General features: G+C 47.4%; 1 protein-coding gene across 2 annotated transcripts in view; it reads right to left on the reverse strand.

The window, feature by feature from the left end:
* Positions 1-23861, reverse strand: part of LOC126548416 (protein argonaute-2-like) — a 39199-nt gene extending 15338 nt beyond the window's left edge. The window contains exons 1-2 of one of the 2 annotated variants that reach the window (XM_055063705.2): positions 23796-23861; positions 23364-23490 (exon numbers count right to left, since the gene is read on the reverse strand). In XM_055063705.2, the coding sequence (XP_054919680.1) occupies positions 23364-23490; positions 23796-23813 (145 nt within the window). In that variant the 5' untranslated portion in view covers positions 23814-23861. Of the gene's footprint in view, positions 1-6108; positions 6312-23363; positions 23491-23795 lie in introns of those variants that run through there. The other variant, XM_050196555.3, reaches the window with a different exon arrangement.
* Positions 23862-24181: the final 320 nt, after the last annotated feature.

The following is a 24181-nucleotide window of genomic DNA, read 5'->3' on the forward strand; positions in this document are numbered from 1 at the left end:
AATGACAAACTCATATGTTACAATTGTTTCGTATGTAACGAAGATTCCATAAGGGGCACCCGATCGGTTACACACTTTTGCGCTTTTTCCATTTTCAGAAACGAAATGAGACTCGCCAAAGTACTCTATAGCTGGACGAGCATCAACGTCTGCGTGGTGAATAGCCATGCGCGTCCAAATACTATGCAAAGCTAATAACATAGTAATGTCGTATGGAAAATCATCCTCGTTATGAACCATTAGGTACCTTATTCCCTGTGCATCCAAGGGAAATCCTTCTTTAAGGTCCTTTGCAACACTTCACGGAAGAACACGCCATGCCAGCATTCGAGCAACACGTGTGCAATCGTTTCTGGTTTACGGCACAAGAAACAGTGGTCACCCCACCGAACGAAGAATCCCTTTTTCGTAAACAACGTCTGAATTGGTAAAACGCCTGCAGGTAACTTGAAGAAATCTTTCACCCCTGGACGCACACGCATGTTTTTTACATGTTTCAGCACTTTCCGCCATGTTCCCCCAGAGAAATGAGTCCGGTATAATGGAATCGGGAGAACATCGCATAAATCTTTATACATTTTTTTACGAGACACTGTGCTTAAAAACTCAATAGAAAATCGTGCCTCCAGGAGGCGACACGACTCAACATCATCTTTAAGGTAACCCTGTAGTCGACCTTCCATTTTATTGGAAAAGATGACAAACTGGGGCAAAGTACTGGCCAGTCATACTTCGCAACTGTGTTCAGGAAAGGATTCTGAACACCTCGAAGGTACGAAAAAAAGATTTACAACCTTTCTCAGAAATAAATGCCATAAACTCAAGCGCCCATCGCGGACACGCCGAAAAAGGTTCGTCCGACTTGTTCGTTCCCATGTCAATCCCCACAGAAACACCGTGAAAAACCCGATAAAGTCTGCCCATTCGTTCAAGAACAGGGGAGCACTTGCAACAAGTACCACAATTTGCTAACGAAAAACGAATTGCAAACTGTAGCACGAGCCAAAATAGACAAATCTTTGTCCTTCCATTTTACGGCTTTTTCTCGGATTTCGTCTGTGTCTCCACCAGTTAGGATTGCTGTCGGTGTAATGTTCTAAGGGTACCCCTAAATACTTCACCGTTGTTACCCACTGCACATAATTAGGAAAGACTGCGGCGCGAGATCCGAATCTCCACGCCAAAAACCAAGACATTTTTCCCAATTCGCTGTACTTCTGCTTACCTCACAAAAGCGTTTTACAACGGCAATAACCTCCGCAATACTTTCGACATTCGAACAAAAAGCAGCTATTTCGTCTGCATAGACGAGAACGCGTACTTCACATGCATGAAGCCTGAAGCCACTAACTGTACTGCGTTTTGTAATACTTAGGTAAAAGCTTTCGATAAACATGCAAAAAAGGAGAGTAGAAATAGGGTATCCTTGGCGAACTGAGCACCGCATTTCGACAAGGTTTCCAACCTCTTCGTAAACAACCAGCCGAGTACTGCAACCACTGTACGCCATACCAACAGCTTCTGTTATTACTGTAGCAGCATTCGCGTGTTCTAAGGCGATTATAAGTGATGCGGCACGCGGTCGAAAAACTTCTCAAAATTTATCTGGCGCATAACGACTGCACTCTTCATGATATTGCAACACTAATACAGACCTCGCTTAGTAAATGTTGGTAAAGATGCTTCTGCCCTTTATTCCACATGTTAGATGCGCGCCCACTTTCTTTTATTACAATCTGCAACCTTCTAGTAACTATTTTCATAAAAAATGTGTTATCTATTTGGTAGAGTGATCGGCCGATAGCCTGATACCTGCCGAACTTTGATAGAATCGTTCGTTTTAGGAATAAAAATAGTAATGGAAGTGAGAAATAATGGAGGCAGAGGTTTAAACTCAAAGGCTTCGTTGAATAAGCACCGCAATATTGGAGATATTTCTCGTTTGAAGGTCTTACAAAGTCGTACTTAGCCCATCAGGACCAAGGGACTTTCCGGGATTTAGGTCTTCCATCGCCTTCTCTATCTCCGCTACCGAGATTGAAAGTTCCAATGTATCTTTTGTTTCGTCATCTAATTGCGGCATGGGCGAAAATTAACTTTTGAAATGGTCGCTATCTACCGTACCTAACGAATACAGAGCAATTTTAAAAGCTCGCTCAGTCTCGTCTTTCCTGCTTGTCACAGCACCGTTGTATACGATTCCAGCTATCGTATTACGTTGCGCGCAGCTTTGTTTCGGTGCTAGTGCGCGTTTTGTAGATCTTTCGGCCATTACTGTTTTCTCTGCTCTCGCTTTTATAATTGCACTCCGAAATCTTTCAATGTCTCACTCCAATTTTTCTTTCACCACACGGATATCTGCCTTAAAGCTTCCAGGCGTTAGACACTTCTGATTTTGCATTCTTTTAGCCTGTTTCAAGTTCGAACGCAACAGTTTGTCATAAATTCGTTCTTTATATTTAAGCATGCCGCTTCTTTCTATTTTCAATAAATATTTTGCTTAAACATTTCCCACTTCGGCCCAATCTTTGAGTTATTGTCGTGGTTAAAAATATCGTCATTAAGTAGTTTATTATTTTCCATGAATCCCAGTTACGTTTCCCTTTTCTTTTTTACTGTGAATCCTAAACATCACGAGGCAATGGTCAGGGAAGTAGAGAGGGGTTGCACAATAATCCATACACATATGCACAATATGCAGTGACACAAATGCAATATCTAAGCGTGCGTGACGGGAACCTTGAAAATGTGCGACTTGGACATCATGCCCACCTGGTAATACACTTTCCAATATCTTGAAGAAAGAAGTCGTTGATATCCATTAACTTTACCGTGCTAGTCTCACAATGTGACGGACTGCTCGCTTTGTCTCGTGATGAGCATACGCACTTAAAAACACGGAGAATTATACGACCAGTGTTACAATACTTACTAACGCAGCAGAAAAATCTAGACGCTGTGCAACGTCAGTTGGAGCATACAGACAAACCACGCGCCATTCATTGCAGGCAAAAACAAAACACTACAAAGCGGCCTGATGGACAGCTTGTAACCGAATATATAACAATCCATAAGCAACTACGTACAAGTAGAACACACCCTCCTGACTACCCAACCGCACGACTGGCGCACACATAATGCGCCGATAACTGGCGTAACATGCCATCTGGTCCGCGTATTCAAGTTTTGTTTCCTACACTGCGATTATAAATAACTTGTTGTGTCGCAGTACGATACATCTGATTTTGCATTCTTTTAGCCGTTAATACGCGGGAATTGTTCCTACGCACAGGGACCTTTCAAACGCCATTTTTTCCTGGCGGACGAGACCGCCATCCCCATCTCGGCGCTTTGTGCACTCGCCACAGTGATGTCTGAAAGTCAAACTCATTGTCGCCCCTTGTAAGGGACGACGCGCGCGACCGAACGGCGTTGCGAGATTTATTCCCCCCATTCGCTTCCTGCGATGCTTCGAACTGTCTCAGGCGCTGCTCCTGCGACACCGCCACAACATCATAGCGACGCTTTGCCGGGGTTGTCCGCACGTCCATTACTCCATTACGAGTGGCAAACAGCCTCGAAGCCGAGTTAGAGCGATACGCGGATGGCACTGTGAAAAAACTCAGGGCCCTTCCACTCTGTTTAGAAGGATGATCAGCGAAGCTGTGCATGTGGGCCCCTTAATGGCGAACTGCACCTCCGCCGCAGGTCGGCCCGGCATTTACTATCTTCGGTATCGGCCCACGTATGGGGAGTTTTTTGCTTACCACGCCAACAACGACACGAAAATTTCCCTGGACGGTAGAGGTATACCGTAAACACAGAGGGTAGAAGGGGACGCTCTTCCGCCAAGTGTTGGCACTCCCACCGCAGCTGCGTTTGTCGAAAACGGCAGCTTACGGCATTTCACTGGCCGCCGATAGTTGATAAGAAGGTTACGTGTACAGTAACTTACAAATTTTTTTTTCAGTCATGCTTTTTTTTTCTTTGAGAGCGCAGCTCTTACGCACCCGCTCCTGCATTTGGCGTAAGGTATTTCCAACTATACTCGCATAGGACCTGATGTATACCTCCTAGAGCGCATCATGTCGCGCGTTCCAGACAGACGGACAGATTTCCCAGGGAAGTGGCTCTCGAGTGTTTACGCTTCAAAACAGTGCTGCTATTGGCCACGCTTCAGTGCGAAAAGCTATCAGTAAGCGCAACATAAAAAAAGCTTCAGCAATGTGCGCTGGCGATGCGAAGTTTCGCACTTTGTATAATGAGACGCATGGTGGGAGTGGCAACAGTTATTTGAACAGCGTCCTCCTTTCCACTGTTTCCCACGGCTAATACCACCACGTATCGCCCTTAGCTATCGATGCTATCTGACAGGCGCTCCTTTGTTCCTTTTCACATTGCTCACGATAGTACTAGAAAGAAAATTAGAACGACAGAACGCTGAGCTAGTTGGTAAGGATTCATTATGCAACAAAGAGGTAAGGCGTGCAGCCAGGACACAAGAGTAGAAAAGTGAGCACGAACGCCGACTATCACACTGAGGCGAAAAAAGAAAAGACAAAACTCATCTGCGCAAGCTCTGGAATGGTATCGCCACGTGTCAGTCGGGTACATGTGCCGGTCTACGTGAGATATAACTGTTAAGGCACTTAATCTCTTCCTTATGTAACGTAATCGAAGGCTGACTCACGCACGCACTTCCACCATTATAGATATGCCATGCCTCTACCATAAGACTATCTTCATTCTTATGCTTGTAGAATATCGCGCATTCATCTAACTTTGGCATGCAGTTACAATCTTGGCAATGTAGGGAAAGATCATGCATCATGCACCAGATCATGCATGCACAAAATGAGCGCCAGTTTTAATGCGCAGATCCGGCGCCTATTAGAAGCAGGTTATCCTAGTGTAGCAATGGCCACTGCGGCTGAACGCCTAAAGAAGTGTTTCGAGGGGCACAGACGTGATTACAGAAAGCAGTAATAGCAAAAAAAAAAGAAGAGTAGTGGCTATTCCGTACATTCATTCAGTGTCGCAAAGGCTTAAAAAAGTTGCAAGTAGATATGATGTTAATGTTGCTTTCACTGCTCCCAATAAGCTAGGTAAGATATGCGCTGCTGTGCATAGGAAAAAGGAGCAGGTAAAAGGCAAAAAAAGTACAGTTATTTGTCCAGTGAAGCACAATAAGAACAACAGTTTTGCTGACTGTCGTATGGGTGTGGTTTATAAAATTCCCTTTAGCTGTGACCAGTTCTACGTAGGGCAAACGGGGCGGTGCATTAATCAGAGGCTAATGGAACATAAAAGGTCGTTAACCGGTGGATCGCCTTCTAATCTTTCCCTACATTGCCAAGATTGTAAGGCGTTCTGCGAGCGTCTAGCATCGTCTAGCATCGGGGGAAGAGACCTGGCCAGAATGCGCGCACGAACGCTAACGTCCTTTCGGCGTTTCGGCAGCCTTGGAGTTTCTGTAACGGTTGCGGGCGGCTTGGCATATTGAAAACGTTTGGGTTTTCGCCGTTGCCACGGCGGCGCGACAAATTGTTCGCCACACAGGCCAGTCGTAACAGGCATAACGCTGACAGCAGCGGAAGGCGGAAACCTGCACTGGCGCCGCTGAAGAAGCGGTTGAGCAACTGCACACAAAACCTGACGTGCACTCTGGACCTTCAACAAAACCGACACAAGTATCGAGTATGCTGCCGGCGACATTCAGGCCTACTGAGCTAGCTATACGTTCACGCCTACACCCTCCACTTGAGTCGGGCATCCAAGAAATATCCTTTGCATGTGTGCTTGTGTACGTAAACATAAGCGAAAATTGCTCTCGAACTCTAAAAACCCCTCGGCTCACATTACCCCCTTGCCTTTCATCTATATGCTCAACGCCAATTAAGGAATGATTGTATCGACCGAGCGTAAGCCAAATGAACGGAACGTGAGGGTGCGTGCCTCGTTTTTGCAGGCGAACGCGCTACGCGTCTGTATCGTTTCTGGAAGTCTAAGCTGCCACGCGCGAACCGTACGAGCGGCTTCAATACTGTGAAAGCGCGCCGGCAGCGCGAACGCCTCTGTTCGTATATCGCAAAAAGGCTTGTCGCTCACCTATTCGTCCACGGCCCCTGGTGCCATAGCGTGGACGATTGTTGGAAGCATCACCGGGCATCATGTTGCTGACTCGTCCAGCGAACACACTAAAGACTACCGGCAGAACGCGTCGCACCGCAACGCATGCGTGGCGAGGTGTAAAGCAAGAGCGGACACTCCGCGGAAACTGGCGACAGGAAGTACGTCACGCTAATGGGCCTCTTCGATTGTCAGTCCTTGACAGTCCCGGACTGCTTGAGACTGCTGTACCGTATTCGATGTTCTCGAACAGTTTCGGAAGCTCCGCACACCAGTCCGAGAGCTGCCAGAATCGCGTTCGTTTTTCAAGGACCGGACGTCGCGGACAGTCCGCGGACTCGGAGCAGACGGCAGATGTGTGCTTGCGCATGCGCAAGCAGCTAGCAGACGACGGCTGTCTTAAAAAGATATGTTCGACGCCTTGTTGTGAAAGACGCCATGTGCTTCTGCGTACTTTGCGCGTTCCAGACGGCAAATAATGTGCACGCAGCTATCACTTATGTTACATCAATGCGTTGTTTGCCATCATGCGAGCTTTTCACGAGCAGTCTAGTTGCTGCAGCTTTAGTCTTCGTGTTTACAGGAGAGAAGCACAGCGATCAGGCGCACATGCTTGCTTTTCTTGATGTGTTTCGCGAACTCTGTCATTCTCATTGCTATATGCGTAGTAAACAGGTCGATTTCGCTTTTCAGGTGAGTGCAATTGGTGAGCGAGGAAGCATATCATATTGTATGTGACTATTTCATGCCGGTAGCTGGAGTGGTATATGATCGGAGCTTTGCTGATTACTGTCGACATACTCGTATATGTTGATACCTTCTGTTACAAATTCGAGCGTTTGCTTTTGGACGTGCAGGATTAGATAGAGTACACGCGCTCTTCCAAGACACGCGTCGCGCCTTTAGTAGACGGTCTCGCGAGCTTTGAGGATATCGGCGAGCGCTTTCTGCGTGAACAGTCACGTGGCACGACCGCGATTTCGATTGTTTCCCTGTGGTAATTCCGCTTAAATTTCGCAGGCAATGAGCTAGCTTAAATACAGTGGTTAAGCTGCACGAAGAGCGAGAGCGCGAAGTGAACTGTGCTTTGCGAATACGTTCTATGTGCTAAGGCTGCGATTCCACTGAGCAAGATGGTAGTGTCGGCGACGTGGCCTCTGAGACCGCACCATTTCGGAGGCCACACTAATGAATTCGCTGGGCAGGGATATATATACACGAGTAGGCAGGAGAAGACGATTGCAGCCAGGAGAGTGACTTCCGGTCAAGGTGCTTTCGAATGAAACATAGTCTCTCCGACCATTGCTCCGACAGCTGAATCACGTGACTGTGACGTGCTCTTCTGTTAGGGCTAGTCAGACTGGAAGCCACAGACGGTTTGCGGACACTCTGGGACTGCATAATCAAAGAGGTCCATGCCATCCGTTAGCTGACTAGAGCATGGAAAAAAAAATGTTAAATGAAGTTGAGACATTTATTCTTTACCGCTAAAATTTCGAAAAAGTTTTGTGTACAAACGAACGTTGCGACTTATTTTTCTTGCGTTACCTAGTGACAAGCCAATGACGCGCCAGATGCATGCGCCATGCGGCAGACACGCGACCGAAGTGAGCGAGGCCGGCTGTGCATGTGAGTGCGCGCCTGTTAGGCGACACTTCAGTCTTTTCTCGTTTTTTTTTTTTTTTTTGATGTAGCCTGGTTTCTTGGGCTCCCGACATATTCTTGGTATCCTTCTGCTCTTCGACGCGGCATCACTGCGCTATTGGCGTATACGGCAAAGTGATCAATTTTGTTTGACAGTCTGCGCTGCATTTCAAGAAATTTAGGGTTACTGCACAGCACTGACCATTGTGACGCAGTTAGCGAAAATCAGCTCGGTCGTGGTGACGCAGTTAGTGTCGCGCATACTGAATCTTACTGGGACAAGTTACTGCGCTTTCTCTGACCCCCAGCATTATTGTAACTATTTTCGTTACTTCTTGGGGTACTTTTGAAGCATAGTGGCGGCGCCCGGCGTGCACATGGTGACGCAGTTTCGCGTGTATACTGTATCTTACAGGGACATGCTCGTGACGCTTTTTATGCCCCCCACCACAACATCATATAGTTTCTTTCGGTACTCACGCTTGTCGAAACATGACGAGTAATTGTCAATACTGATATGCGGGAGTGTGTTACTTGCATCGGCAGAACGCGCAATAGATAACGCTGAGCTCAAAAACCAGGAACTTGTAAATCGACAATTCCGTTTGCTGAACTACTAAAAAAAGCGTTGCACCAATGCACAGGAATCCAATTTGTCTTGAGCTGCGAGCAGAAGGCACTTTGCGAGCGTTAGCATGGGCTGGCTGGGAGCCTGTGCATGCCTGTGTTATGGCCAGCTCTGTAGGTAGCGCATACCATCGCGATGGATGAGGCCAAGTTAGTGTCGAAAAGGTGCAGTCGCCCATGTATTTGTGCTGTTAAAGTACAGGAAGTAGGGCCCGGTAATGGGGCAGTGTTTGGAAATCGCATGTTTTCGTCATATTTTATGTATGGTTTTGTTTGGGATAAGTGGGGTATTTTCTACGCCATGTCTGTAAGAGCGAATTGCTTTTGTTTGTAATGTCTCCTATTCACCACTTTGGCACGTTTCGCCTCTACACGCAGTTGTCCTATAAGGTTTACATATCAAATTGTCATATGCTTGTAATTTACTTTCTTCAGCTGATGCCATCGTACGGGAACTACTGTTGCTTACCTGCACTCTAAAAACAGTTGCACCCTTTGGGGTGTATACCTGCCACACAACAACAATCGTCATCTGTCTTGCTTGCGTTTCCTTTCTTGAAAGCGCTGCGCTCGATACTTTCCTGTCGAGAATGCTCTGTCGTGCTGATATCGCGCATGCCGTTCGTGACTTGCAAGTACCGGGCTCGCAGCGTTAAAGAAAGGAAATGCGGGCAAGACAGATGGCGATTATTGTTCTGTGGCAGATATACACCCCAAAGGGGGTAGACTTTTTTGATAGTGTGGTGCCACAACGATGAACGCACCAAAAGCTCGGAACGAGCCTTTATATTGAGCAAAATATTTCCTCATTTCAAAAGGACTCTGGCGTCTAAGCTTCATTAAATTGCACGTTGTGCGCTGAGGAGATTCCATGGAGGCTTGTAGAGATCGCTCGCAGTCACATTTATTTTACTAAATAAGAAGGAAGAGCAATTCCTCGCCACGACCGCATGCGGTTAAGCAGTGGAAGCAAAAACAAATGTCCCGCGGATCAGCGCAACCAGCGTAACGCGTACCAGCTATATAGCGTTCAAAACGAGCGCGCGCTCAAAACCGAAACCGGAAGTCTGGCTCAGGTTTTGATACCAGCGGCTTGGTGCGCTGCAGTCAATTCAGCCGCTGGGCTCTATGGGAGTGTCCGCTCGTGCTGAATTTCGTTCTCCATAGCCGATGTTCGGCCAGTTGTTCGCTTACGAACATGCCCTCAGCGCCGCTTCAACCGCTATAGCCAAGAGCGCTTTGGTAATGGCCATCCGTTAGGTGGCCCGGGTACTTGAAATTGACGTATTATCTCAGCCCGCGCAAATAGTCCTAATTTAAAATCGATATATATATATATATATATATATATATATATACAAACACACACAAAACAGTCATCTTCATTTCTTACATTTTTGAGGCACCTTTTGGGCGCTTTGGTCGTGGCGCTTCTGTCAGCTGCCCCTCAGCTAAAGATATCAGATATCATCATATCTGCATCAGATATCAGATATCATCAGCACTTCTTACGAGTTGTGAACGCGAAAGCATTTATGTCCCGTTCATCGCCGCTGAGCGGTCCTTCCGAGTTACGAACTCCTTGTGGGCAAGCGAGCGAGTCGAGTTGCTTGGCAACTATATTTCTTTCGCATTTACCACTATATCGCCACTAAATTTTTTTAATGCTTTCTTTTTTAATTTTGCATCTGGTCGTCGCGCCACTGTTAGGTTGAGATAGCATGCCAGAGAAAGGTACAACGCTAGGATAACTATTGGCATTTGGCGGCCCGCTGTGCATCAAATGGATGTGTCCCAATATGTACGACGATATTAGTGTACAACATAAAAGCATAAAAAACAACGATGAAATGAATTATAGTCGAAGCCTCTCAAATTAAGAAAGGGGAACAGATATGCGTTATTGAACCTTCTGTGACCCTCAGGGATAGAGAAATTGAGTTCTTTCTGAGTATGCGCCAGGGCGTAAGGAAGACCGCAAGCAATTCAGTCGTGCTCATGGGGCAAAATAAAGAAAGAAGAGAAATGAAGGAGGGGGGAATCGAAAGCAAGCAAAATCACGGGAACATCCGCAATCGGCTGCCGCGCGCTTATGACAGCTTACGTAAGTAATCTACAGAGGGTAGATAGAGTCGTCAAGTTATCTGAGCTTATGGGGTGACCTATGATGAGTAAGGCACCGGGGACGTGGCTATCGAACGTGGTCATTTCTTCCACTTTTGTGTTGCTTTCTCTTTCGTTGTGGATGCGCGCATGCGCGTGTAAGGTTCAGCTGCGCTGTGCGCGCAGCCCGGCCCAGTTTCGAGTTAGCGCCCGTCCTGTTTACCTGCTCGTTCCTCTTGTGTTTTACGCTGCCGTGCTCATAATGAATCCCTATCAACTATCCAGGCTGTACATTCTATTATTATCGGGAAAGGTTTTTACAGCAAAGCTGTTAAGGGCTAGTTCCCCAAGGCTCGTGTGCGTGTGTGAACACAAAACTCCACATACGTGGGCCGATCCCGAAGATAGGGCAATACCAGGCTGACCCGCGGCGGAGGTGGAGCAGGCGTTAAGCACACCCCACACGTGCACCGAGCCTGAGGATAGTGCAATGCTGGGCTGACCCACGGTGGAGTTGCAGTTCGCCATTAAGTGGCCCACATACACAGCTTCGCTGGTCATCCTTCTGTACGGAGTGAAAGGGCACTGAGTTTTTTTGTCTCACTCTTTTCCTTTTTTCGCGCTGGCACCATGGGGTTGTCAACTCGCGAGCAGACAAAGTTGGGACGGGGACGGGGTGGCTGTTAGTGCCAGGAGCCGCCAGTCTGTTCATGCAACAATGTTCAGCAAATTAGTTTAGTCATACCATGTCAGCTTATTTACAAAAAGGTGTAGTACAGAGGCCTGACTAATACAGCTCCTAATACGCATTGAGATACGGCGAACGGTTGGGGCATACAACAGAACCGGAACCACAACAAAATCGAAACCGCCACTTTGTTTATGACAACGCAACTAGAACACGCAAGCATAAAAAATAATAAGAATGTTCAAATTAGCGGTGCAGGAATTCTAAAAAGAAAATCTTGTGTATTAATAGTTATTCAGTAGAAAAAAATATCAAAGTCCCTTTATTCAAAAAAAAAAAATGCTGGAACGCGAAGCTTTCCCCAATGCGAACTGAATCAAAGTCCACAGCCAACGACCTCGCAACAAACTCAAGAAATGCTAAGCGACCCAATGCTATGTATATGCCATCTGATTTCTTGTTTAGGAATGTATTTTTGAAACGTTGAAATTGAATAAAGACACATTTCGTTAAGTTGCATAGCCTTTATTTTAGATCATGTAGCTCTTGATTACGCGCACACACTTTCATGGACGACTCTACACTTGCGTTCGCGTACGGCAGCCTCTGCTTCTGCCGTGTGCTGCACCCGCGGCCTACCCATGGTGACGGCCGGGAATGTATTGCGTGATGCGCGTGATGCAATGCAGATATATACAGTTCGTCTGGGTAGCGTCATAGAGTAACATAGTAAACGACAATAGTGGACACTCGAGCTGTTCCGCGGCCGAGCTATGGAGGTTCGCCAATTCCGCTAGGTGGCAGAGCTAATCAAGAAAACTGACTGCGGCTGCGGCCGTGGTTAGCAGACAGGCGGCGTGACCCACGAGACGTTCATTTGAGGGATCGCCAGGCGTTTATGCGCAGGCGCGAGTACAAGCGGGTGCGAGAGAGAAAATCTGGGGGATTTTGCGCCTTGAATCTCTCACTTTGCGTATAGGTACCATGGATGAGAAGTTTATTTGCGTGTGTGGTATGCGTTTGTCCTTTAGGCGTGCCGGCATTGCGGAGTGCGGTCGAGTTTGTTTACGCTCCGATGCTGGCTGCCCGTGCGGTGAGGTAATGGGCTCGAACGCCGCATTTGGTGATCGCTGTGTCTGAAGATACGTCGGACCGACTTTCTCGCGCCTGCGGTGCTGGTGCTGAGCCAGTCATGGCGGATTAAACCTTTCTTGCCCCTTACGACGCTCTACCTTTAAAGAAAAACATAACTGATTTTTCCGGGGGTGCAGTAGGGGCCGTATAGTAGAGGTCAGACCTGCTCTCCTAGTGCAGTATTTTCACTCTTCGCAGGCTCTTCGTACGCTGCTGTCCGCGGCTTTTCAGGAGCATTTTTGAGTGATCCCCTTAAAGTGAAATAAATGCACAGTGCCTTAGCAACCGCCGTTGAACGCCACTGCCTGATGTCACCCCATAAGGATTATTGGCTTTGTGTCTCGCCTACGTTAGCTTAGGTTAATGTTAAATTACGTTAGGTTAGGTTAGCGTAAAAGGCGTTAGGGTGGCGCGGCGTATTCTCACAGCGGTTACGCCGTGACGATTATTGCCCTTTCGTCTCGGCAACGTTTGGTTGGGTTAGGTTAGCGTATGAGGTGTTAGGATAGCGCGACGTATTCTCATAGCGGTTGCAGGGGCATCGAGCGTCACCGGCGACCTTTCAGCCATTTGCGTTGAACCGCGGTTGCCTTCTACATTTTGAATATATGCGGGCCGGACTCTACTACGGTCCCTACTGCTACCACGGAAACATCTGTGATGTTATTTTCAAGGTTCACATGCGCACACGCGCATGCGCGAGTAAGAGCGGGTGCGAGAGATGAAATGTGGGGTCTTTTGCTCCTTGAATATATGACTCTGCCTAGGCACTACGGAGGAGTTCCTTAGCGTGTGTTGTATGCGTTTGTCCCTAGACGTGCCGGCAGAAGTCGCGGGGCGCGGTAGTGCAGAATTTAGCTTCGCAAGTTGGCGGCTGGACGTAATTATATTATAGTCGTGTTTTTTACTAAGTGTCATTATTTCGCATTGTTGGCGGCGCCTCCAGGACCCCAAACCAGCAACGGGGACACCAAAGCTAGAATCCGGACTGGTGCGTGGGTTGGAGCTCGCCGAGACCTGCGCGTGCTAGGGGTGTATAAGATCGACTGCCCGCGAAAGCGGAGAGCCAATTTTTTATGCGAGCACCCCCTGGCATGCTTCGGCCTCCGCGGCCCCAACCCACGAGCAGCCTTGCTTCCAGCTTTGATTCCCCCGCTACTAAATACCCGCTACAGCCCCTTCTGGAGATCCTGCGCCGCCTGCTTTATTATAACCTCAGGTGCTCTCCTGGGGCCTCCGTTTGCGGGTTACATGTGCCCTTCTGGAGCAGTGCTTGTAAAAAATGCAATCCATCGTTGCGACGAAAAAAGCGACCCGCGACTTATACAACACCAGTCAGAACCGTGCCCCTTCAGAGACAGCGATCACCGAATCATCACCAATGGGTCCGAGCCCATTGCCTCACCGCGCGAGCAGCCAGTGGCGGAGCGTAAACAAAATCGACCGCACTCCGCAATGCCGGCATGTCTAGGGGACAAACGCATACAACACGGGCTAAGAAACCTCCTCCGTAGTGCGCCGGCCACGGTGTTAGAAGTAAATACTTCTAACACCGTGGCCCCGGCAGGCACATATTCAAGGAGCAAAGGCCCCATAATTTTCTCTCTCGCACCCGCTCTTACTCGCGCCTGCGCAGAAACGTCGAGCGCCGCGAGAAACGCCACGCCCCGCTGTACGTATACTAGCAATCGTAAAAATGCGGCCGGCCGTCCAGTCAACGCTGGCGCGCTACTGCGAATGTAAACTGTAGTGTTCGACGCAGATCTGAAAGTTGGCTTTCCTGCAATGCGTTTTCGGCGCTCATGGACGAATCAGTGACACATCGAAAGCTTCGCTTTGAAAAGAGAAAGTGAAGGCATTCGGCCATCCTGACTGGGTCAAGTCGGGGCATTTCGGCCTGTCCTGCTCAATTCGGGATGGTTGGCAACCCTAGCAGCTGCGCCAGCGCTGATACGTCCGTGTAACGTTTTGAATTTCAATGCGGTTTTTTTTTTTTTTTGTATTCGCTGTTGTGGCTAGGTAGAAGTTCTTCAAAACCTTTCCGCGCGCGTGTGAGTGTTGCTTTTTTTTCCACCGTAATGCGACCTTTCAGTTGACAGCGTTAGTGCTGTCCCTGCACTCCTAGTCTCCGTGTTTGGTGCTATATTGACACGTGTTCAGGTACGTCCTCGCTTGCAGAATTAAGGGCGCGCAAGGCGGCGCGATTAAAATCGCGCGCTGCAAAAGGCGCTTTCGCGGCAAGAATTCTCTAGGATAGCAGCTTGGGCTTGTTGGTTTTCCATCCTGGTGTTAACAGCGCAAAACGTAGACAGGACACGAGACGACGCCACAAGCGCTGGCGAAATAAGCGCGCCGCCTTGCGCGCTTACTTCCGCAAGTGAGGACGTGCCTTAACACGTGTACTTGTTTATCTTTCTACGGTGACCACTTATCACCGGCTAACAAATGTTGAGCGTTATCGCTTGGTACAGAACGCGCCTGCATGTATCGCAAGTTTCGCGAATGTTATCGATGGTTCTATCCGTTGTTTGTGGCCACCGAATCTTGTGTAATCTCATTGTACGCGCGACTCGAATTGTGTAGTACATTCTGGAAGGCACGCGGACACTAGCTATTGCGCTGGAACCTTTGACGAGTCATGTATAAAAGCCGACGTGCTTGACCCACTTATCAGATTTAGACGATCGCTGACTGCTCGCCGCTATCATTTTGCTTAAGAGTGTCACTTTTGTGGGCGCAGGTTCACCGAATACAAATGTAGCTTCATGATTTTCAGTTTTGCTAATGTTTTTCACCAGCGCTACAACGTGATAATATCGTCAATCGCTTTATGAAAGTAAACACATGAGGGCGTGGCAAATAGCCTCGCAGCAGATGTACACAAAAATGGAGATGTATTCTAAAATTAAGGAGATGTATGCATTCATTGCCAGATCCTGACTGGGAGCTTACTACTATCATTGAAAAGAAAGATGTACAAGCAGTGCATTCTACCAGTGCTAACATCATCATCATCATAACTATAATTATGGGCGACATTAATGCCAAGGTAGGCAAGAAGCAGGCTGGAGACAAGGCAGTGGGGGAATATGGCATAGGCACTAGGAATAGCAGGGGGGGAGTTATTAGTAGAGTTTGCGGAACAGAATAATATGAGGATAATGAATACTTTCTTCCGCAAGCGGGATAGCTGAAAGTGGGCGTGGAGGAGCCCGAACGGCGAGACTAGAAATGAAATAGACCTCATACTCTGCGCTAACCCTGGCGTCATACAAGATGTGGACGTGCTCGGCAAGGTGCGCTGCAGTGACCACGGGATGGTAAGAACTCGAATTAGCCTAGACCTGAGGAGGGAACGGAAGAAACTGGTACACAAGAAGCCGATCAATGAGTTAGCGGTAAGAGGGAAAATAGAGGAATTCCAGATCAAGCTACAGAACAGGTATTCGGCTTTAACTCAGGAAGAGGACCTTAGTGTTGAAGCAATGAACGACAATCTTGTGGGCATCATTAAGGAGTGTGCAATGGAAGTCGGTGGTAGCTCCGTTAGGCAGGATACCAGTAAACTATCGCAGGAGACGAAAGATCTCATCAAGAAACGCCAATGTATGAAAGCCTCTAACCCTACAGCTAGAATAGAACTGGCAGAACTTTCGAAGTTAATCAACAAGCGTAAGACAGCTGACGTAAGGAAGTATAATATGGATAGAATTGAACATGCTCTCAGGAACGGCGGAAGCCTAAAAACAGTGAAGAAGAAACTAGGAATTGGCAAGAATCAGATGTATGCGTTAAGAGACAAAGCCGGCATTATCATTACTAATATGGATGAGATAGTTCAAGTGGCTGAGGAGTTCTATAGAGATTTATACAGTACCAGTGGCACCCACGACGATAATGGAAGACAAAATAGTCTAGAGAAATTCGAAGTCCCAAAGGTAACGCCGGAAGAAGTAAAGAAAGCCTTGGGGGATATGCAAAGAGGGAAGACAGCTGGGGAGGATCAGGTAACAACAGATTTGTTGAAGGATGGTGGGCAGATTGTTCTAGAGAAACTGGCCACCCTGTGTACGCAATGCCTCATGACCTCGAGCGTACCGGAATCTTGGAAGAACGCTAACATAATCCTAATCCATAAGAAAGGGGACGCCAAAGACTTGAAAAATTATAGACCGATCAGCTTACTGTCCGTTGCCTACAAAATATTTACTAAGGTAATCGCAAATAGAATCAGGAACACCTTAGACTTCTGTCAAGCAAAGGACCAGGCAGGATTCCGTAAAGGCTATTCAACAATAGATCATATTCACACTATCAATCAGGTGATAGAGAAATGTGCGGAATATAACCAACCCTTATATATAGCTTTCATTGATTACGAGAAAGCGTTTGATTCTGTCGAAACCTCAGCAGTCATGGAGGCATTACGGAATCAGGGTGTAGACGAGCCGTATGTAAAAAATACTGAAAGATATCTATAGCGGCTCCACAGCCACCGTAGTCCTCCATAAAGAAAGCAACAAAATCCCAATAAAGAAAGGCGTCAGGCAGGGAGATACGATCTCTCCAATGCTATTCACAGCGTGTTTACAGGAGGTATTCAGAGACCTGGATTGGGAAGAATTGGGGATAAAAATTAATGGAGAATACCTTAGTGACTTGCGATTCGCTGATGATATTGCCTTGCTTAGTAACTCAGGGGACCAATTGCAATGCATGCTCACTGACCTGGAGAGGCAAAGCAGAAGAGTGGGTCTAAAAATTAATCTGCAGAAAACTAAAGTAATGTTTAACAGTCTCGGAAGAGAACAGCAATTTACAATAGGCAGCGAGGCACTGGAAGTCGTAAGGGAACACATCTACTTAGGGCAGGTAGTGACGGCGGATCCGGATCATGAGACGGAAATAATCAGAAGAATAAGAATGGGCTGGGGTGCGTTTGGCAGGCATTCTCAGATCATGAACAGCAGGTTGCCATTATCCCTCAAGTGTATAATAGCTGTGTCTTATCAGTACTCACCTACGGGGCAGAAACCTGGAGGCTTACGAAAAGGGTTCTACTCAAATTGAGGACGACGCAACGAGCTATGGAAAGAAGAATGATAGGTGTAACGTTAAGGGATAAGAAAAGAGCAGATTGGGTGAGGGAACAAACGCGAGTTAGTGACATCTTAGTTGAAATCAAGAAAAAGAAATGGGCATGGGCAGGACATGTAATGAGGAGGGAGGATAACCGATGGTCATTAAGGGTTACGGACTGGATCCCAAGGGAAGGGAAGCGTAGCAGGGGGCGGCAGAAAGTTAGGTGGGCGGATGAGATTAAGAAGTTTGCAGGGACGGCATGGCCGCAATTAGTACATGACCGGGGTTACTGGAGAAGTATGGGAGAGGCCTTTGCCCTGCAGTGGGCGTAACCAGGCTGATGATGATGATGATGATGATGATGATGATGATGATGATGATGATGACAAGCAGTGCATTCTACCAGTGCTAACATATGGGCGGAAACTTGGAGGTTGACAAAGAAGCTCGAGAACAAGTTGAGGATCGCGCAAAGAGCGCTGGAACGAAATATGTTTGGCGTAACGTTAAGGGACAGGAAGAGAGCGGTGTGGATGAGAGAGCAAATAAGGATAGTCGATAATCTAACTGACAGTAAGAGTAAGAAATGGGAGCTGGGCAAGTCATGTAATTCGTAGGTTAGGTGACCGGTGGACCATTAGGGTTCCAGAATGGGTGCCAAGAGAAGGGAAAGGCAGTCGAGGAAGGCAGCAAACTAGGTGGGGTGATGAAATTGGGAAATTCGCAGGTGCAACTTGGAATAAGTTGACGCAGGACAGGGGTAATTCGACATCGCTAGGAGACGCCTTCGTACTGCAGTGGACATAAACATAGGCTGATGATGATACAAAAATGCTAGAATGAAAAACATGTATAGCACACGTGATTAAATCAAGCAGGCTAGGTGACTATTCAAAGGCGATACCAATCAATCAATCAGCAGCAGCAAGTGTTGCATGGCACTGCGGCGAAATGCGAAAACAAAGAGAAGCACCTCGTTCTTTCTTTATCGTGCAGATCAGGCATGGAACGTCTTTTTATCCTGTAGTCTTCCTTGCGGCACGCCCGCGAATAAAAAACTATTTCATTCGGATAACGTGTGCACTGTATCGCATCTTCCGAAGCACTCGGAGAGAGCTCTGACGGCATGATCGACCCTGTCACGCAAGCTCTTCCACTTGTCTGCGCTCGCATGTAGTATTACATGTGTCCCAGCTAGCCTTAGCCAAGCTGTTAAGCGAAAAAGAGAAAACATTTAAGAAAACACGGTCTAAGGTACAATTACAGGACCTATATGGTGTTCGGTCGTCAGAAGTCAATCTACGACCGAAAACCGTATGTCTTAAAGCTGTATCTTGCAAAGTGTTTTTTAAATAAATATATTTTTTTGGTTGAACAATCTAGCTGTTGGTTGTTGAAAGTTATCTGGGGCACCCTATAGAAAAAAAAAAGGAAGTCTGTTGGCCTTTCCTTCTACATAGACGGAACGGCACCACTCTATCCTTTTGTTCTTGCGGCGCCGCGCAACAAGTGGCCGACCACGATCAAAGACGATGATCTGACTTCACGTTTCACGACTTTCTACCAACGCGCCGAGGCTTCCGTCGTTCTGAAATATAGTAACGAATAATTAACTCACGCAGACTAGGTGACTATCGTCGCCTACACCGATTCATAGGGCATGACATTAGCTATCACCATGATCATCTTGTCGAGATGCGGCAGCATCCGACTGGTCGACAGGGCTGCCACGGCGTCTGTGACCCAAAATGGGGCCGTCGCGTAACTTGACAATAGAGAATTTTAGAATAGGGGCCCCCGAGGAATAGCGTCGAAGCCGCTGCGCATGCGCGAGACGCAGTTTGGGTTTTACGTCGGCAACGCCACTTCACTGATTAGCGGGAACCCCAAAAGCTGCCCCAAAAAATTTGCATCAACAAACATGGCGGCACCCATCGAAGCGACGGCTCTAACCTAGCACCAAACTGGGCTCGATTCGTCGTAACGCGTGAAGTTCGCAAGCTAGGAGAAGTGACTGCGGTTATCGATTTCTCTCGGCAAGCTTGTGTTATGAAGATTGATTAATTACATGCCGCTGATTCCGAATTTGTTGATTCGCTGATTCCGAATCAGTCTATCATGAAATCGTGCGACTAATTGCTTGCTGCAATATAATTTCTAAACTGGAATTAAACGCGAAAGCACGAAATTCAAGTTACTCTTAACATAAAATGATACATTTTATTTAATTATTTCTAATAGCTTTTCTTTGACGCCGTAGTGGCGCTGTCAACGCAAGACGCTATCCGCAAACGCAAACCCCTATTCTAACACTATTTACTCCTGCTTGCCGCAACGCTAACACCCGCAAAGCTCGGGGCCCCTGTTCTAAAACTCTATAATATGGCGGAATTTGACTCCAGAATGGCGCCTCATTCTGATGCGACCTCATCAGCACCGACGGAGAAAGACAGGAGCGCCGACTAGCTTGGCGCCTACACTCTTATACTGTGGTTACACATAAGTACAGCACGAAATAAGGGGAACATGTTTTTTGGCAATATATGCCCAATTTGCTTAGTGGAACCTGCATGCAACGAGATTGAGTGTATAAAAAAGCGTGGCCTTAAAGATGAGCAGTCGGAGGGGGGGGGGGGGGGCTGCGATGTGAACATCACATATGAATCTAACACGTCACGTAATCCCATATAACCAGATATACAAAAACATTGTGCAGAAACCATCGACGACGATTGTCAATGCAAACGCATAGCACGAATCAATGAACGTTTACTTGCCGAGTCCAACCACCTACTATCAACCCCCAACTATCAACCACTGACCAATAACAAAAATGGGAGAAAGAGGCAAAGAAAGCTTTAAGATTACTAGAGGGAAAGATAGGATACTAGTGTTTAAGGGGGCTGCGAGTATGACGGTCCCAGCCAGTATGGAAGCACATATATCTTCCTAAACTTCGTCCTTCTGGCTTTAAATGGCTTTGTTGCTTTGGAGATTCATAGTTTTTAACAAACCTTATCGTAATAAATGCAATAATTTGCAATGGTTACGCATTTGTGCAGAGACTGATTGCTTCGCAGTGTTTGGAAAACTATGAGTGCTAAATTCCAACAACTAATCTTAATGTAAAAATAGAAACTGTAATAAATCACGTCACGAAAAGGTTCAAAGCACAAACGTAAATACAGGGTGCTTTTTCTTTAGCTGCACCAATATTTTTAGATTGCCTATGGCAGATAGCACAATTCTAACCCTTGATCTAAATTACTCGATGAGGCGGCCATTACTTCTACGAGAAATCAAAATATTCCATTAATAATTAGCACAATTACGCAAATTAACGCTTCAATTAACTACTTTACGCCCTATATTAACGTCTACGAATTATAGCCTCTCAGTTCGCACGCCATATCTACTTGAAATGAATTCTCTGGACAGCACCAGTTCCGAGATATTAATTTTGAAAGTGTTTGACGGAATGCACTGGCGTTCCAGTTACTATTTGAACAAACCGCGGTTTTATGAATTCGCAAATGTAACTGGAGCACATTTAGTCCTTTTCAGAATATTGGGAAAACTACCTATGCGGTTCGTATATGATAGACTCGTAAAATTCTGGAACGCTCGAATCAGTAAGTTTCTACAAAGGCTGTAATCAAGCTACGCAATTCATGCTTTTTTCTTACATCGGCCGCCACGCGCTTCCTATTTCAACGAAATATAGCGTGCTTTGTTTAGTTCACTGAGGAGACGCGGAAAACCGGGTGCGTGGATCAAATTACCAATAGGGAGTAAACGAGTATTCAGTAGCTATTTCCGAAGCGACTAATTCACTGAGGCAGTTCAAACTTTGCGTACTCATCGTCCTAACATAGCCCCATTCTCTACAACCCCCATTTTCTCTAAATATGAAACTGCTATAGTTTGGTTCTCCCAGAAAAGCGGCGAAACTTGAGCTTTCATATAACCCCTCTAGACGGGCAAAAAAAAGAGAGTTCAACAATTTTCATTTAGCCCTTAATTAATCCACATGCTTCAAAATTTGCCTCAATTCATTACTCTCCTTCCCTCCTTTTTTTTTTCTTCTCTAAGTATTGTTATGAGTGGCGTTAATGAAGTAGAGGAAGAATTCGATCGGCCGAGTGTCTTCTGTTTTGCTTTAATTTTACCTGGGGAATTACAAAATTTTCCTGTAAGACAAGCCAGAACGGGGGACATTCTCCTGACTAAGGCCTTCGCCTCGTTGGAGCAGCATCCTCGCACATGCGCGCATGCAGGACTCGGCGAATCGCAGTTATCGCACAAGGATCGACCGCCGCCACCGACACGCTCGCTTCTCTCACGCGTCCCTCGTCCTACTCCGGAAACGCTGTCATCGTGGCGACGGCCTTTCTGAAAAACGTTTATCACGTCAAAAAGTTTCACGGCAGGTTACGGTGGCGAACTGTGAAATCGTGCCGCTGGGAAATGCTTCAACGTCTTTCCTCCACGCACTGGCGTTGGTCATGTCCTACAGCTCACACTGTACTTTGCAGCCCGCTCAGCGTCTAGACGCCGCTCTGCCCGGCTGGGAGGTCATGCGTTACGAGCCGCTTCCATGAACTTCAGAGAAAAAAGACGATCGGCCGAGCGCTGCTCCTGTCCCACTTGCGCCATATGGTTTCTATAGTCTGTAAACATTCTTTGTACATAAACCTCCCGTTACATTCCACCCATCTGCCTCCCCGCCACAGTAATGAATGGACGACTAACCTCTTTATAGACAAGCTGTCGCTTCGGTCTAGGTTGGGGGCCTAAGGAAATTTACGTACGGGAATGGGTAGAAAGGGAGGGACAAACGCACCACGACGGTCAGTAAATTGCCTGCGAGAGCATAAGCTCGGCGAATGATGTAATTTTTTTCAGGGCAGCGTGAAAAAGCATGCGTATAACGTTGTTGGGCACTTCAAGTTGCACTAGTAGTTTCGCCGTAAAGACGCAAAATGCCTTTTTTTTTTCAGCGAAGCTGTATATGGGGCTAGCCGATTCGTTCGTCCGTCCATCCATCTGTCGGTCGGTCGCCTCTACGCCGAAAACTACTCCGGCGCAACCGCATGCGCGAAAAAAAAAGAGAAAGTGAGACGCATGATTCGCCAACACCATCTACATAGCACAAGGCTTCTTTACTCCGACCCATAACGTCACGTTACCTGGCCCGAAATTTCCATTGACAAGGCTGGCGTAATAAAAGCGGTGAAGTCAAAATCACTGTTGCCTACTCCGTAGCATCCCCATTAGATTCTGTGGCAGTTGGGCCAGGTAACATGACGTCATGGATCGGAGTGAAAAGGCCTAGGGCTGTCTAGGTGGTGTTGCATTCGCTGAGCCAGCATTGACGTTTCTCTCAGTCGCAGCCGAGCGCGCATGCAGCAGTTTCTCTCCGGCTCCGAAATGGGTAGGCCACGCGTCATATGCCCAGGAGCAGGCGGCTGTCGATCAGCAACGCCGCGAGCAGTACCGGGAACGAATTCGTCTACGCCGTGCCGATGCTGCGGCCCGGGCACAACAGGCTCGTGCAGCCGAGCGCGAGCACCAACTGCGTACCGAGGATCCGGCAGCCTACCAAGCCGTCGCTTAATGAACCATCGGGATTAGTCCAGGGATAAACACCGGGGCCGCACGTTTCTGCTTCGCTGGTTAACCATCTATACGGAGTGCTTGGGCGGTGATTTTTTTTAGAACTAAAATCAAAGTACTAGTGCAGTGAATTTTACACGGGCGCATCTAAGTCGCAAGCTGCCGTGTCTAATGTGGCACTCGGTCCGCCCTTCTCGGAATCTCATGTACTCCATCCTGAAACCAGCATCCTTACCGCAGAGGCCTAGGCAATACAATCGGCGGTGAACCACAGACTAAAATTTCAAAAGGCTATAATATTGCCTTTTTCTCGTTTTTTTTTTTGTCGAGATATAGGTACCTGCTTTTGGAGAATCCAAGGCTTGTGTTCCGCGCGCTGCAGATCTTGTACTACGGACGCCATAACAGGGCGACTGCTCACAGGCGCGTGGAGAGTCTCGAAGCTGTAGCCGGGTCTTGACGTCTGCCTGCGAATCGAGAAATAAACGAATAAGAACAGAGGTTCTCGAAGCTGTAGCCGGGTCTTGACGCCTGCCTGCGAATTGAGAAATAAACGAAGAATGAGAGCAAACATGAGAAAAAAGAATGTAGGGCTACCATCGAAAAAAAAAGAACGATCACGAGAACGATCTGAACTGTCCACCCGATCTGAACGGTTCGACGGCGAGCTGCGGCTTGCGCTGCTCTCTGCCCAGTGCTCCTGAGAAGGACGTTGCCCCGGGGCAGGCTTGCCCGTAGCCCTGCGAAGAGGTTCTTCAGCAGCGGTTCTTACCTTCCGAGGAGGAGCCATGGCTGCTTCCGAAAGGCGGCTAGACTACGTGGCGCGCGTGGCACGTTCCTTGTCCCGTGGACCGATACGACGAAGTTAACGACGACGATGATGATGATTTATTGGTATCGCCTTTGAAACGGGTGCGGTGACAAACAGTCAAGTAGCCCTGCATGATTTAATCAGCTGTGCTATACGTGCTTTCTTGATTCTAGCATGTTTTTATGCTTATCCTTAATTTAAAAAACAAAGGTTACGGCGCTAAGCAGACGAGGACGAAGAGAGACTAGAACGTGTCTCACTTCGTCCTCGTCTGCTTAGCGCCGCAACTTTTGTTTCCGAGTCTGAACCAACCAGCTCAGCAACAAGTCTTGCTAACTCCTTAATCT

The sequence above is a fragment of the Dermacentor andersoni genome, chromosome 1 (genome assembly GCF_023375885.2).
Source record: "Dermacentor andersoni chromosome 1, qqDerAnde1_hic_scaffold, whole genome shotgun sequence".
In the NCBI taxonomy this organism is placed as follows: Eukaryota; Metazoa; Arthropoda; class Arachnida; order Ixodida; family Ixodidae; genus Dermacentor; species Dermacentor andersoni.